This window comes from Podarcis vaucheri, assembly GCF_965113315.1.
Source record: "Podarcis vaucheri genome assembly, chromosome: 2".
Taxonomy (NCBI): Eukaryota; Metazoa; Chordata; class Lepidosauria; order Squamata; family Lacertidae; genus Podarcis; species Podarcis vaucheri.
The window spans coordinates 90,322,422-90,339,269 of NC_138760.1; the positions used below are offsets into that span (position 1 = coordinate 90,322,422).

Below are 16,848 nucleotides of genomic sequence, written 5' to 3' on the forward strand. Positions count from 1 at the left end.
TCCTCTGCACCATGGCGACTGCCTTGTTAATTTTCAGTGGGACACCCTTTATGATTTTTTTCTCGACTCAACGATGGAAAAAACCCAGCTTCAAAATAAGAAGATATTTTTTTAAAAACATACAGAAGTCCTGCTTCTCATCTCGCTGTTGATGCTCAAACAGGCCTCATTAGTGCAATAATTTTTCCCCAGTTGCCACAAGAATGCTCCATAAAAACAAATCTGTCTTTGTTTTGCAGTGGGAAAACCCATGAAAGAAGGCAAACAAGCTGGTCCATGAATCATGGTTAATGACACCATGAAGATGTCTTGGAACACAGGTCTCTAGCATGACAGACACTGGGAGGTGGGGGAATCCTTGCAGGCAGTCTCCACTTACGGATGCTTCTGCAGGGGCTGTCTTCATGATGACAGAAATCCCCCCATGACCAAACAGTCAGTCATATTACAATTGTTTCGTCTAGAACCATGTTCAGATGGTAGCAGTTTCATTTTTAAAATTATCTTCCCCACCTCCCCCCAAAAAAATGCCCCTGCAGATGGCATTATGTAATGATATGGCATCATTCACATTGGGCCCTTGTAAGGAAGAAAATAATGCTAATGAGTTGCTGACTGAAGCAATGGCAATTTTGTTGTTGTTAAAGAAAGAAAAGAAAAGTGATACTAGACTAGAGTCTTCTGCTTCCTCCTTCTTTTCTAATGCTAACCAACCACCACCCCAAAATAATAATAATAGTCAAGTTTCTATACCACCCTTCGCCTGAGGATCACAGAGCAGTTCACAATAATAAAAAACAACAACAAAGCTTCTTATACAAGCTGCTGCCATTCAGTGTGGACAGTACTGAGCTGGCTGGACCAATGGGCTGACTCACTACAAGGCAGCGTCCTAGGTTCCTAATGGAAAACTGGTTAGAAACAAAAAAAAGATGCAGCCCTTTTTTGCTCTACCTTCCACTCTGCAAGAATGCCAAACAAGCATCTGGTGGAAATTTTGACCTGGTGCCAGCTTATTTGCTTTATTCGTTTATTATTTGCTTGCAGTATTTATAGGTTGCCCTGTAACAAAGCTGTCACAGTGGCTAGCAAGAAATAAAACATTTTTAAATTAATCAGCAATGAAACTGATGTAAAGCTTTGTCCTCCCCACCTTATATGCTAGGTATTCGTTACAATAAGATAGAACTAAAGGCTTGCAGAACATCTTGCGTAGTGTGGCCCTTAGATTTGTGTCCCCATGGAGAACGCTGGCAAAGGGACCTCATACAAGTGGAGGGACAAAGGGCTGGGAACAGGTCCGGCTTTCTCCTGCCTTTTCTGTATCCACCCACTGTGAGTGTTTGTAGTTCTCAGCTTGTCTCTTTACTAATAAGGAAAGCAGCAATCCTTTGTGGGCACAGTGTTACAGGGGTTGAACAGGGAAGATGGAGGTGACTATATATAGTGTAGATTTTCAGATGCACATATCTTTTTCTTTTCTTAAAGGGCCAAATCCCAAATAAAAGATACAAGCTAGCCACTGATTTCCCAGCAAGGGAAAAACGAACAGCCCACATACAAAAAGAGCTGAACTTCAGTAAATTTTCCTCTAGGAAGGTTTTCTGCCAAGTGACTCCAAATGTTACTTCCACTTTTCAGCTGGAAATTACTGCATGATGATACTGATCAAGTAATGGAAGGAAATGTACCACATTTTAAGTATAGGCCAAGAGCTCACTCTTGCTTTGGGTTTGTCCTAATACTTGTAGTAAATCCATTTGTAGAAAGATTTTGCACTCCGTTAATGCGTATAGATGGTGACGGCCAGATAAGGAGAAGGTGCCAGATGAAAACAAATTGTGTGGTTTAAAGATAAGAATGATTAGTAACCTCTTTTAAAGAAAGTCCCTGATCTAGCGAAATACAGAGGTGAGTACTATATATATCTTAAGTCCCCCTCGCCCCAGGTTAGGAGGCTCCAAGGGTGCAAAATATGGTCCTTTCTGAAAATGGAGAGCAAATGTAATTTTCTAGTCTGTCAGTGCTTTTAGCCAGTTTGTGGGCTGCAAGGGAATATTTTAATAACGTTTCCTCCGTTGTTATTCAGTGCAAGGTTTTAGACTTGTCTGTCAAACATGCGCAGAGACATAGTTTCTTTGTTGTGCCAGGCCAGAGGGAGAAAAAGGTATTGGGGAAGCGGTAAGTAATTAAACTTTAGAGAGATCAGTATCTCACTGACTTAGTGGTACATATGGAATAGTTAAACTTCAAATTAAGAATTCTGCTTCATGCTGTCCATTTATAAACAATAGATGACAGGTCGGCATTAAATTTAGTAGGGCCATGCATTTAAAAATCCTTTGGATTGTAAACAAACATGTTTTTATCTTTACTGTGAGAGCCTCCAGACACAGAGGGTAACATGCTTACCTGTAATCGGTGCAGTGCCATTGCATTCTGGGTGGCTCACAGCATATATCATATAATAATAATAATAATAATAATAATAATAATAATAATAATAATAATTAATAATAATTTATTATTTATACCCCACCCATCTGGCTGGGTTTCACCAGCCACTCTGGGCAGCTTCCAACAAAACACTAAAATACAGTAACCTATTGAACATTAAAAGCTTCCCTAAATAGGGCTGCCTTCAAATGTCTTCTAAAAGTTTGGTAGTTATTTTTCTCTTTGACATCTGGTGGGAGGGTGTTCCACAGGGCGGGTGCCACTACCGAGAAGGCCCTCTGCCTGGTTCCCTGTAACTTGGCTTCTCGCAGCAAGGAAACTGCCAGAAGGCCCTCGGCGCTGGACCTCAGTGTCCGGGCAGAATGATGGAGGTGGAGACACTCCTTCAGGTATACTGGACCGAGGCCATTTAGGGATTTAAAGGTCAGCACCAACACTTTGAATTGTGCTCAAAAACGTACTGGGAGCCAGTGTAGGTCTTTCAAGACCGGTGTTATATGGTCTCGGTGGCCGCTCCCAGTCATTCTGGATTAGTTGTAGTTTCCAGGTCACCTTCAAAGGTAGCCCCACATAGAGCGCATTGCAATAGTCCAAGCTAGAGATAACTAGAGCATGCCCCACTCTGGCGAGACAGTCTGTGGCAGGTAGGGTCTCAGCCTGCGTACCAGGTGGAGCTGATAAACAGCTGCCCTGGACACAGAATTGACCTGCGCCTCCATGGACAGCGGCGAGTCCAAAATGACTCAGAGGCTGTGCACATGGTCCTTCAGGGGCACAGTTACCCTGTTCAGAACCAGGGAGTCCCCCACATCTGCCCACCCCATCCCCCCAAAACAGTACTTCTGTCTTGTCAGGATTCAACTTCAGTCTGTTTTATGACTTCATTATGAAAATGTTGCCCTCAAATGTGAAAAATAGAGTTATACACAGTGGCCACAATTCAAAGCCAACTGAATGCCTAAATGTCATTTTAAAGTGGGGTTGTGTGACCCAGTCCTTTACATATCTACTCTGAAGCAGGCTCCACTATATTTAGTAGAACTTACTCTCAAGTAAGTGTATATAACAGTGTGGTGTTCTGCACTTCAGCAGTGTGATTAATATCCCAGCGCTGAAATCCCATTGATGTGGATGAAGCTCTGTCCATTGTGGGAGCTCTGATTTTCAGTCATATTCCTCCAATCACAAGATGCAGAATTCTACTTGAGAAAAAGAAAGAAGACAGCAGCTGAGATTTTTAGAATATAACCTAGCCCTGACCTTCATAATATGCCATGGCGACAGCATATAGCCTGGGATATTAGAATGAAATCTTAGTAGATTAAAGGGGTTTTAGCTGATGAGTTGGGCAGCTTCACCTGATTAATCAATCAGTTACCCAACTGTAAATAATTATCTGTACATTTGGGGGCAGAGAAGAACAGCACATAAGAGTCTTGATTTTTGCTGCTGTTATTAACCCAGACAGAATTCTCATACCTATTGGAGAGTAATAAAACAATATTAGAAACAAGAGAGACAAAAAATATTATTTAGTTCAACACCCTGGTACCAAGCAGAACCATCCTTCTCAGATTAGCGTGTTCAATCCACAGTATGCCGCAGGCAGAGACAGAAGTGTCACAGAAAGCTTCTTTCAGAGCATGTGGCTGCAGAATACTCAGCTAGTGAGCCCAGTCAGGTACAAGTAAAATTCCCCTCCCAACATTTTGATGTGCATTATTATTATTATTATTATTATTATTATTATTATTCTCCCACTTCAGCTTCTGCCATTTCCTGCACACACTTCCTTCTCTGTTGTCCTTCCTTGTGTTGAAGGGAGACCCTAGAAAGCCTAAAAACAACAGTCTTGGATCAGACTGAGGACGCATCTAGCGCATCCTGGCTGTAAGCCAATCCCTGTGACATCACATCGTTCTTTAGCCTTGGTGGGCCTAGTAAAAACAAGCAGAAATAATAATAATAATAATAATAATAATAATAATAATAATAATAATAATAATAATAATAAATTTATTATACCATGATTGCAGATGGACATGCATGGACAAAGGCCATGCAGTAGGAAGGTTTTGAGAAGGGCAGTAGCTCAGTGGTGGAGCTCAGGCTTTGCATGCAAAGTTTCCTGGGATCAGTCCCTTGCATCTCCAAGCTGGACTGCTGAAGAGCAGCTCACAGAACTGAACTATTTAGACCAATGCTCTGACCAGGTATAAGGTAGTTTTCCACATCTACGCTGTATGATGGGTGTGGGGACCCCTTGGCCCTCCACAGGTTACAGAACTACAACTCCCATCAGCCCTAGCAAGCATGGCCACTCACCAGGGATGATGGAGGCTGTAGTTCAGCAACATCTGGAGGGCCGAAGGTTCGCTGCTGTACGATAGACATGGCATAAGTATAACGGCTACAGTCCCCACAGCAGAAGCAGGGAACCTGGTGCTCTACAGATGTCGTTGGACTACTGTCCCATCATCTCTGACCGCTCTGCCGACTGTGGCTTGTGAGAAATGGAGTCCAACAACACCTGGAGGTTCCCCATCCACAGTACCTGTCATAGAATTCTAGAATTGTAGCGTTGGAAGGAACCACATGAGTCATATAGTCCAACCCCCTGTCATGTAGGGTTAGGCTGTGAGCATGTACTTTTAATTTATGTCAGTAAGATGTACACGAGGGACGCGGGTGGCGCTGTGGGTTAAACCACTGAGCCTAGGACTTGCCGATCAGAAGGTCGGCGGTTCGAATCCCCGCGACGGGGTGAGCTCCCATTGTTCGGTCCCAGCTCCTGCCAACCTAGCAGTTCGAAAGCACGTCAAAGTACAAGTAGATAAATAGGTACCGCTCCGGCGGGAAGGTAAACGGCGTTTCCGTGCGCTGCTCTGGTTTGCCAGAAGCGGCTTAGTCATGCTGGCCACATGACCCGGAAGCTGTATGCCGGCTCCCTCAGCCAATAAAGCGAGATGAGAGCCGCAACCCCAGAGTTGGTCACGGCTGGACCTAATGGTCAGGGGTCCCTTTACCTTGAGATGTAACAACTAAGTGTGTTTCCCCCCTGGAATTTTTATGACGCTGTGTGCGCATCCTTGCACGTATTTCCCATTTTAAATTACTGGGATATATATACATATAACTGCGGTAGTATAATCATTTCTATTACTTACATAATTACTATCATTTTCACCATTTGCATCCCCAGTGTAAGGAAGCTGTAGGATACAGCACAGGCAGGGTTAAAATTAGAGAAGTTCATAGGATGTTGAGGCTTCTGCGCAGTGCCTTTTTAAATGTGCTATAATTTTTCTGCCTTCGATGAAAGAGAACCCCATAAAGCACAGCTCTCCTATAAATGAATAACAGCTTGAGGCTTATGCGAGAGTCGTTATTTTGGCATTGTTGTAGGTGTGCATGTATGTTTTGGTTCAGCAGTTGCCAGCTATGCTACAAATGAGGATTGATTTCCTTTTCTGTTTTCAGTTTGGGTACAGAAATGAATTCCAATGTTCCCTGATTTTTGATCCCATATTTGGGGACTTCTCCCATCTCACTGGCTGCTTGGTCTAGCTTAGTTCTATCCATCTACTGGATACTCTTAGTGCTCTTAGTTTCCCCCCCTAGAATAATGAACATAGGGTAAAAGGTTACAGGATTGTTTGTGTAACCTCAGTGCAGTGCTCCATGTCAAGAACCAGTTTAAGATAATACAGTATTCATCTGTTTGTTTGTTCAATTTGCATTCCTCCCTTCATCAGTTCCATTGATCCAAGGGTGTGTTACATCTTAACACACTGTAAAATAACAAAACAATTATAAGATTGCAGCTGACCATCACTAGTAGACAGTGGAGTGTTTACTCAATTCCCCCTGCTGTGCCCAAAAACCTGGGCAAAAAGGTGTATTTTTTTGGCAGTGCCGAAAATCAGCAACAATTATCTCTGCCTTATCTCAAAGTGGAGGGGATACCATGACTGAAGTGTTGCCTCAGACATGGTCTTCTCTTGTGCCGTTAGGCCATGGGCCTCCCCTCACAGTAGGTCAGAAGTGACCGTGAGACATCCAGCTCAGGAAATCCATTTTCTTTTGGACACTTAACTCTCTTTTTCTGCCTGATATGCATGCAGCCATTGTTAACCCTTAAAAAGAAATCTGTGCTGAAGATCTGAGAGAATTTCAAGTAAATAATGATACAGTACATACACAATGATACCGCTAGCAGTTTGAACCTAAATACAGTTATGTAAAAATAAAGTCCTACTGAATTTGACAAAATTTATTTTTCTGACAAAAGATCTTACCAAATCTACTTTTGGTATGTATGGATGTACGCATGTATGTGGTACCTTGTATGTATGTACCGTGGTACCTTGTTTTATGAACTTAATCCGTTCCGGAAGTTGTTCTTAAACCAAAGCGTTCTTAAACCAAAGCATGCTTTCCCATAGCAGCGGGGGCTCAATTTACAAATGGAACACACTCAACTGGAAGCGAAACATGTTCTGCTTCCAAGGCAAAGTTCACAAACCAAAACACCTACTTCCGGATTGGCAGCATTCTTAATTCAAGTTGTTCATCAGCTAAGCTGTTCTTAAACCCAAGGTACCACTGTATATATTTATTTAACAGGATTTCCATACTGTTCAATCATCAAAGCCTCTAAGCAGTTCACAGAAATTTTAAAGCGTTTTACATAATTTAGGTATTTTTAAAAATATTACTCCGCTGTGGATAGTCCAATTTATTTGTCAGCTTTTAAGGATTGTTAATCAGACGAGTTAACTGTAAGTCAGCTGTGGACTAACATAGCATCTAGCGTAAGCAAGAATAACTGCCAAATCTGTTGCACCCTTTAAAACAACATGAAACCATGACTCAGCCCTTAAAGCACATGTTCTTCTAACGGTTGACTTAGCAGAATTGTTGTATGTTGTATTTCAGGGTTCATTTTTTAATGTTACTTTTCACGTGTCAGTGTATGCACAATACAGGTGAGTCTTTTAAAAGAGGCCCCGTGAAACTTGTGTACTCTGTCTCCATGGGGCCTCTTTTAAAGGACTCGCCCTGTATATGTATGTCTGTGAAATATGAAAGGAACATGCTTTTAAGACCCCAGGCTTATGCTTCTCTCTGACACTAAAACAGCAGAGTATTTCCTCATGTCATACCCCCTTTCTCAGCAGAGTCACAGAATGCAGCTGGGCAGTCTTAGTGCAGGTTTTTCATACACTGGTTTCATACACAGGTTTTTCATACACTGTCGTGCTTATTCTCTATGCAGTTTAAAAATGCACAACTGCCTTTCTCTTTGGAAAGAAATCAATACTTGAAATTTGATTCTTGTCACATAGGACTTCAAGATTGTGATTCGGCTGTATGCAATACCACTGTGGGAAACATTCAGTATTTATGGCCGCATACATTGCTAGTTTATGTAGTGCTAAAACTGTTTTATGGCCCCAGATACCACTAGTTCAAATTTCCTAAGCTGTTCATACTGCTTTAAGTTAGCTCTGGAAAACTCAAGACTTGGAGAAATACGAATGCAGAGATAGAAAAAAAAATGATCTTGGGTAGTCCCATGCTCAAGAGATATTTTGAACCTTGCACTCTGCTATGGACAATTGAACCTCTTAATTCAATAAGATTTAGCTTAAGCTGTAGCTAGGTACAGGATGGCTGCCTGAATATGTCATGTCTTAATTGGAAGCATTCCACTTTTTCCAGGCGCAAGTAATTTTGAAGACTGCACCACATCCCTTTACCAGTTTTTCAGAATCTCAGATGTTTATACAGTACCTCTGTCCTTCTGCACTCTCTCACTCCAGGTAGACAGATAGTGCTTTATTGACTGTATGGTGCTTTTCACAGTGAGCAGAGTTTGAAATGCACAGTCCAGCTATTTGGAGCTATGCAGCTCTCTAATGTGGGCAATCAGGAATGCTGAATAGCATCATATCACTCATTTTCTTTAACAAATCATTACTGGGAAATTTAGGTTTGTGGCTATTGTTTAGGATAGCTTGTAATTTGAGCCTGAGCTCCAATTCAGATGTTGACATAGTAATCTGGTTGGTACTGCAGAACTGTTCCTCTGTAGCTGGTTCCCACATAACATAAGAATATGTAGATACTTCCCACAACAGTGTCACCCCTCCATCCTTGCTGATGTAGAAGGTGCTCACATGACTCAGTGGGACAATGTGATCAAACTATGCATTTATTGGCTTGGGAGCCAATAGGAAGTAAGCATCTCTGTGCTCACAATCTTGCCTTAAAGATAAATGTATGAATTGGGCCCAGATTGGCTTCTGCAGAGAACCCACACTCTCGCAAGTTAAAATGTGAGTTTGCTTCAGAATCAATCCCCAGTTTCTATTAGCTGATTTCCACACACACCCCCAACATCATCTTTCTGTAGGGATTTAAATTTCAAGTGTTCACTCTGCGTATGTCAGCAATGCTATTTTAGAACTGGTCTAGTTATTGCACTGAAACCTTTCAAGTAAAAGAGGTTCTGTAATTTTCCTCACACACCCTAACATATTCATAAGCTTAAATGATAAACGCTCTGGCCTAGCACGCGCCCCTCCCACCAACAGACTAGCTCATTAACATCCCTGTTCTGGGCATGGATTGTGTACATATATTAAGGATTGTTAGAAAGGGATTAAAAGGAAAGCAATAATTATTATAATGCATGCATGTCAGTCTATGCTGTGGCTGGAGGATAGTTGCTATTAGCTATGAAATTTAAATGAAACCTCCAGAAACAGAGGCAGTATATCTTTGTATACCAGTTGCTGGGGGCAAACATTTGGTGAGTGGCAAGGAGAGAGACTGTTGCCTTCATGTCCTACTTTTAAGCTTCTCAGAGGAATTTGACAAGCCACTGTTGGAAACTGGAGTCTTGGCTGCAACAATGGTGACCACTGTATTTTGTAGTATTTTCCTGTGCCAGGAATGTACAGCACTGGTGTGGATATTCTTTGTGCAGTGGGACCAGTCCATACTGTAAACTGCTTCTACATCTACACATTACAGCAGCCGTGTGTGGAGATGTGTTTTCAGCACCCTCTACGTAGTTGTTAAGCAGCCCTCATTTCGAAATGAAAGGAGGCACTGAATTCCATCCTGCATTCATCGCAATTAGTGCTGTTTCTGTTCTGCTACAGTTCGGCTCTTGCTAAAACCTATACTGTTCATCTCTCTGTCTGCTGTGGCCGAAACTAGCATAAGTAATTATGTAATTAATTTTATTGGTGTGGGAGGGGGAAATGAAGGGGGGGGGAAAGGAGAACCATTTCTGTAACGTTTATGGACTAAAAAAATGATAGCAAATCCTGCTTTGTATTTGCTTGTGTTGTTTCCATTCCTGACTTCAGGTGAAAGTGCAAATGGTGGCAATTTCTCTTCCAATTGGAATACTTCAGCATGCATACTCTTATCTTAGGAAGAGTAATTAAGGTGAATTAAGCATCCTTATTATTTCTTCTGGAGAATATTTGAATTATCCCTGATAAATAGGGTGGTATATAAATTCAAATAATAATAATGATGATGATAATATAGTTTCTACACAATCCAGTTCTTCCTACAGAATCCTGTGGGCGACAGTGATGAAAAGGGTGAATGCTATGTTCGGGGTCATTAGGAAATGGACTGCCGGTAAATCTGCCAATATCATAATGCATATTATGCATTTAGAATACTGTGCATAGTTCTGATTGCCTCAGCTCGGAAAGGATATTGTAGAATAAGAAAAGGCTCAGAAAAGCGCAATCAAATTGATCAAGAGAGAGGCAGCAACTCTCCTGTGAGGAAGTATTGCAGCATTTGGAGGTTTTTTAGTTTAGAGAAAAGGCAACTAAGAAGGGGACATGATAGAGGTGTATAAAATCATATGTGGTGTGGTAAAAGGAAAGCTTTTCTTCCACTCAGAATCCTTGAATGTTGGAATATTCAGGACAAACAAAATAAATTACTTCTTCACACAGTGGATAGTTAAACTATGAAATTTGCTACCACAAGGGATAGTGATGGTCACCAAGGTTTTAAATGAGGATTCGAGAAATTCATGGAGGATAGAGCTGTCAATGACTGCAAGCCATAATGACTATGTTCTAGCTCCATAGTCAAAGGCAGCATGTCGCTGAATGCCAGTTGTTGGGGATGCAGGTGCATAGAGTGCTGTTTCACTCACATCCTTTTTTCAGACTCTCCATTGGAACCTTGGTCACTGTGAGAACAGGATGCTGGACTAAGTGGGCCTTAGGCCTGATCCAGCAATGCTGTTCTTATGTAACTCACTTAGGTTTGTGTAAGTTCACCACCTAACTAAGGATCCGTGTTAATATTTTGGATAGCCTGATAGAATTTTTAAAACCTGCTCTTTCAGTTTAGGAACTTTTCTGCCTGGTTCCCTGTGTGAAATTGTTAATTCTCATAGGAAAGTGGCAAGTTACAAGCCAAGTATAAGTGCACTTGGCAAACCTTTAAGACAGCCAATTTTTTTATTGCTCCCTTCTCCTTGGCCTGTAGCAGTGGGTTGAGCTGCCAACCATCTCTCTTAGTGCTGCGGGGAGGAAAATACCTGTTGATTTTGCCAGATCTGTTGCAAGACGGCCAAGAACTAGCCCAGCCGGCTCCTTACCCACCTCCAGTGATTTGGCAATCTGAAAATTGCACCACAAGGTGACTCTCCCTTCTTTCACCTCATTAGTATTACAGAAAATCCTCAAGGTAGAGTATTATTAGTGGTGGGGATGGGGAGAGATGGAAAACTCACAATTATACCATTGTGGGGATCCTTTCTCACTTTAAGCCAAGCACCACTTAATTGCATTGCTTATTGGAAATTCTTACAACCGCTGCTAATACTACAGCCATGGTGTGTTATATAAAACACCTGTGCGATGTTAGTCACGTTGCTAGGTTCAGCAAAACGCCGTCCTACTCACTTGCTCAAACTTAGGCATGTGGTTGGCATATCAGTCATAAATCCATTTACTCCATTGGATTCAATGGAATTTGTTTCCAAGCCAGCATGCTTAAAACTGCAGTCTTTAGGATTTGCTGACTCCTGGCTACGTTTGTTGTTTTAATCCAGTTTATAGAAATTGCAGGTCATTCATGCAGAGCCAGTTTTCAGGCTGTGCAGAGAGCTATTTTGGCTCTGTTACTTATATGAGGTTTGTGTTTTTTTTAAAAAAAGATGTGCAAGAGAAGCCTTTCATGCTGCCTGTGCTGGTTTCTTCTTGGAACGTGTCAATTTCAGAGTTTCTTGCTAACAGACTTGTAGCATCTGGAGATGAAAATAACTGCAAAAGAAGCACTGTGGTTAGTGGGGTCTTGCAGTGTCCAAAAGATGGACGTGTTTCTTTGGCCGTTCTGTAGGCCTGAGCCATCATGGTGAACACAGCCCAGCAGTGGCCTGAGAGGTGCTTAGCAACTGCCTGTTGTTGTTTTTTTAAAGTCTCAGGCATGCCTAGCAAAAAAATCAGGAGCCACCAAATGTGGCTAGTGGTCTGCATTCAGTTTGGTGGGTAACAAACTGTGCAGGCCTGCTTTATAGTGTTTACATTTTTCCAGATGTTTTGAATGGATGGAATGCTACTGTACTGCAGCTACCAGTGAAAAGAGAAAATTCAGTTTGTGATCAGTCAGCTCTCATGAGTCATGAAGCAGTTGTGTGGCTACTCAGGGAGATTTTAACATAAGGTTACCAGATTTTTTTCAATGAATCTGGGGACGCTTTTCAACTTCAATGGATTTTGTATAGGGACTGATTTGTAAATCCAGGGACTGTGGGTTAACTCCGTTGGGAGAAAGATGGGGGAACACAACCCTGTTGATTCTCCCTGTCCTCTCAGCGGCTTTTGATTCTGTGAACCATGGTATTTTGCTTGTCCTCTTAGCAATTTTTTGATAATAGTGAGTGTCCACGGTATCATCTGGCTAACATGGGCATGGTAGCAGAGTGATTCTGTTCCTGCCTGTGGGGTTGGTTTCAGAAAGAAGCAGCATGGTTCTGTCTTACCTACCATCTACCACTTCGTGCTTTTTAATGAAGCAGCTTTTGGCAGACCACCAGAGGGTTTGGAGTGAGGTGTCATCGGCATACTGAGCTCTGTGTACATTCAGCTCTGTTTCTCTGTCATTGGAGGCAGGTGAGGCTGGACAAGTGCTGAACCAATGTTCAGTAGTTGGCTGGATGAGGGCCAATAAACCTGAGGGGCTGCACTTAAAAGGCTATGGGCAGGATTCAGGTAATGAATCCTGTCAGCGGAAGCCTATGCAAATACTTCTTGTGCAATAGGACGCCCCCCTCTTTCCCCAGGTGATCCTCAAACACCCAGAAATTGACTCAGAGTGGGTCAGGAGAACCCCTGGAACAGCATGTTGGGGGAGCTGAGGGGGATCTTTCCATCCAACAAACAGAAATGTAATAACAGAACGATCAGCTTAGTTCCATTCCATCCTATTTCTCCAGTTATCACATGCCATGTTATCAGTTGCATTTATATTATGTATAATTTTCATTTGTAAACTGTCTTGAGATGGATTGTAATAGGTAGTATTAATATTTTTATAAATGAATAAATAAATCAAGAGGCAGGAGGGGAGCCCCTGATTATGATCTCAGTAAATGGATGGGCTGGTATAGAAGAAGGCAGTCTGGTAAATATCTGGGTCCCAGGGCTTTAAATGCTTCAAAACAACATTTGTAAATAACAATACTGAAGCTTTTAAATCTTGCTCTTTTAAACACAGCTTGTTTGCTTTTATATTCCCTGGTTTCTAAATTGACACATTCTACTTTGATGCTCCATTTAGGGGCCTGGTGTTCGTTGCTCACGGTGCTGGAGAACACTGCTGTCGCTATGATGACTTGGCCCAGATGTTGACGGGAATCAACTTTTTTGTATTTGCCCATGACCATGGTGAGTGCCATTGAAAGAACAGTGTGTGGCTGAGATAGCAAAAGGGATGAAGTCAAATGCTCTTCGGTGTTTAGAAACAGAGACCGTGAATTAATTCTAAGCAATGGTAAGACAGCTGATGTGGCTCCACCTATCTGCATTATTTTGTCTGAGTGCCAAATGAATGTGTAATGCAGTTGCTTACATCCAAAATGTTGAGATAATCAAATATGAGGATTGATTGGAATGCTGTTTACATTGCAACCTGTACTTGAGATTGTGTGTGTGGGAGGGATGGTGAAATATGGAAAACGTGTTCTAGTAACATTGGTGCTCTAGGAATGTGGTCCCAGAGTATGAAGGCACATGAGGTGACTGAAACTAGGGAGGTCTGGGTCTGGTCAGTGCCTGACCAGGTAACCAACTGGGAACCAAATGAACTGTGCCTTGGGTTCCATGGCAGAAGAAAGATGAGATATAAACACAATAAAAAAGTTTTGGTGTATGACACACTTGGGTTCTTTGGCTTAGATATGAAGGTTTCAGTTTTTGTTGCATTTGCCCTTCATTCTGGTTGCCCCTACTGTACCATAATTCTAACTATTCTGGGAATTATGGGGACATCTGTGGAAGGAAAATGTTTATGTTTTTGTCATAAGGATATGCGAAAAGCCATGCAGGGTCATACCGAAGTTCCACCTAATCCTGCATCCTGTTTTTCATAGCCAGCTATCAGAGTCATCTTCTGGAAATCTCACAAGCAGGGCATCTCCCTGGTTATTGCTCTCCAGTAACTACAGTTCAGAGGCATATTGCTTCTGGACCTTGGAGATTCCATAGCATTGTCATGGCTAATAACCATTGATAGAACTATCCTTGCTTGGATCTATCCTCCATGAAATAGACCTATCCTTGTCCTAAAAATGCATTGTAGCCCTCAGTTTCATAAAAGCCTTTCTGACTAGCTTAGCTGGGGTGGGAAGGGAACTTTGAAGAAACAGAAGGATCTGTCTCCCGAGAGGAAGTGGGCCTTCTTCAGGCCTACTTTGTTTTTATTAGAACCTCAAGATCTACCTATAAGAGTCAGGGTAAAGCACAGGGTGTCTGTCTTCACACATTTTGAGCCTAAAATTTTCTTTTCAGTACAGAAATGAGATAATCCTGTCACACACAAGTCCACATCTGGTTGGCTTTCTTCATTTCAGCAGTGCAGTTTAGGCGGTGGTGGAGAACAACTTCATTGTTTCCATTGTTAAACAGTTTAGAGTCAAAGACCTTTGCCAATCTATACTCAGATCTGCCAGAAGATCCTGCTTTCCTGTCTGTCCCCACTTGCTATGAAGCCATATTGTCTTCAAGAAAACAAAACAAAACTTTATATAACTTTTAGATGTTTCTCTCCTTCTTCCCACCCCGTCCCAAATGACAATATTATTAAGGATTTTCTTCTACACACCCAAATTTTGCTTCCTTCCAAAGGCAGAGCAAAGTTCTTCCATTTGACTTGTTAATTAGAACAGGCAATTGAGGACAAGTGGGTTGGAGCCAACATCTGTAGTGTGCTCTCCCATTTTAAATTCACACAAGAAGAGTGACCCTACTTCACTTTGCTCCATTCTCTCCACCCTCCCACTGCTTGATTTTTTCCTGACAGATCCCACTGTTTTCTGGGAAAGTTCTCATCTGTTTCTGCAGGTTTAAGGAAGGCACATGGATTGCCATGTCCCCATGTTTGTCTTCCCAAGAAACCCCAATTATTTCATTAGGCAGCCTTATGCTGAAGCCATGCAGTTTGAGCAATTAAGTTCATAATTCCCCCTAATGACCATCTGGGAGTGTGCACTTGAGCTGCATCCAGGGTTGAATATATCTCTTCTCCCCCCCACCCAACCCATGTTAATGACACTTAATGGTGGCTATTATGCTTTGAAAGGTACACACATTCTGTTTCCTGATCCATCAGGAACCTACAGGGAGAAATGCCTTGTGAAGCATTTGTTTGGGCTCTGCTACTCTTTTGTCTCTCACTAGAAAAAGAGCAAGGCGTGAGGGCTGCATTGTAGGGTTTTGCTGCTGCATATATTGCCCATTCATCTCTTCAGTCACGAGGACTTGAAAATTCATTGGTTTTGTTTTTATTCTCTGGTATTTGCAAGACTCTGACGATATTCAGTCAATCATACAAAGAGATTTTTTGAAGCCCCAGAGCTCTTCATGGAGACCAGAAATGGGACAGTGACTGAGGGCCAAAGTCAAAAACACACACAGAGAGATCAATGTAGCCCAGCCACAACCCCCAAGAAAACTGCAAACAAGCTAGGAAATGAAATGTTTTTAAAAGGAACTTCTCAGCTGTTGCACAACTGAATATATAACATTTTAAAGCCACACACAAAAAAGTACCTTCTTGTGGAACCAAATGGAGGGGAGGGGCAATGGCACACACCTGGCCTCCTGTGCCTTTTCAGCAAGGAGGGGTGGTGGAGAGGTTGGCATTGTGCGAATACACTGGCAGCTAAGCTGGTGAGCCCCCTGGTGTGTCCACAGTGCTGACTCCCCATTTACTCGCCCCTCTTCCTTCTGGTATGCTGCAGTGCTGCTGCTGCTGGAAGGCGAAGTGTGTATCTCCTGTCCCGCTGGCTGCCTGCCTTGATACATGAAGCATTGACAAATAGGTATGCTAATGTATGACAAACACCAATGTATAGCAAATACTAGTTAATCTATAACAAATACCAAATGTTTTGACCAAGCATATAAGCATTTCTCTCTTTGTCCATTGTTCATACATCAAGGTGTGTACATGTTTGCGTACTTCTGTCTTGTCAGGATCTCTGGCAGCATGCCAAGGAGCAGTCCATAGCTCAGCCTCCTTTTTAACCATCCGATATGCCCTTTTAAAATGTGGCTCTTTCTTTTTGGGAGGGGTGTTATTGGGTTGTTGTTTTTATTTTGATTATATTGTGGTTTTTATGTCGATCTTTTCTGTGAACCGCCCTGAGACCTCTGGGTATAGGGCGGTATATAAATCCAATTAATAATAATAATAATAATAATAATAATAATAATAATAATATACTGGTATTTAGTTGCACAGTATTTGAGAAGTTCTTTTTTATACAGTTTGTTTCCCAACTTGAGGGCCAAACTCCACATTATGCTAAAAGTATTTTTTTAAACTAACATGGTTAGAAAAGACTCAGCCATGGAGGTGAATTGGGACCATGGCATAGCTGGGATAGGCCTCGGCTCTTCTCCTTGCAGTTTTCCTGTCAAAAGTCACTCCCCTCCCCCCAAAGGTGTAACACCTGTGGTGGGAACAAATAGGAGCTTTGGGGTGTGGTTTCCAGCCCAGGAAAAACAGCAACATGAAAACCCTCTGTACCATGTTGTTGTTGTAAAGAAAGTAATGTGGCCAGTTTTATGATATACAGTATTGGCCTGAATATAAGCCGCTCTTTCCCCCCAAATT

General features: G+C 42.0%; 1 protein-coding gene across 8 annotated transcripts in view; it reads left to right on the forward strand.

Moving 5' to 3' along the window:
- MGLL (monoglyceride lipase) overlaps window positions 1–16,848 on the forward strand; it is a 76,107-nt gene that overhangs the window by 7,602 nt on the left and 51,657 nt on the right. For 4 of the 8 annotated variants that reach the window (XM_082210534.1, XM_082210535.1, XM_082210533.1 and 1 more), the window contains exon 3: window positions 13,291–13,397. The exons of the other annotated variants lie outside the window; for them this stretch is intronic. In XM_082210534.1, the coding sequence (XP_082066660.1) occupies window positions 13,291–13,397 (107 nt within the window). The remainder of the gene's footprint in view (window positions 1–13,290; window positions 13,398–16,848) is intronic. 8 annotated transcript variants of the gene reach the window in all.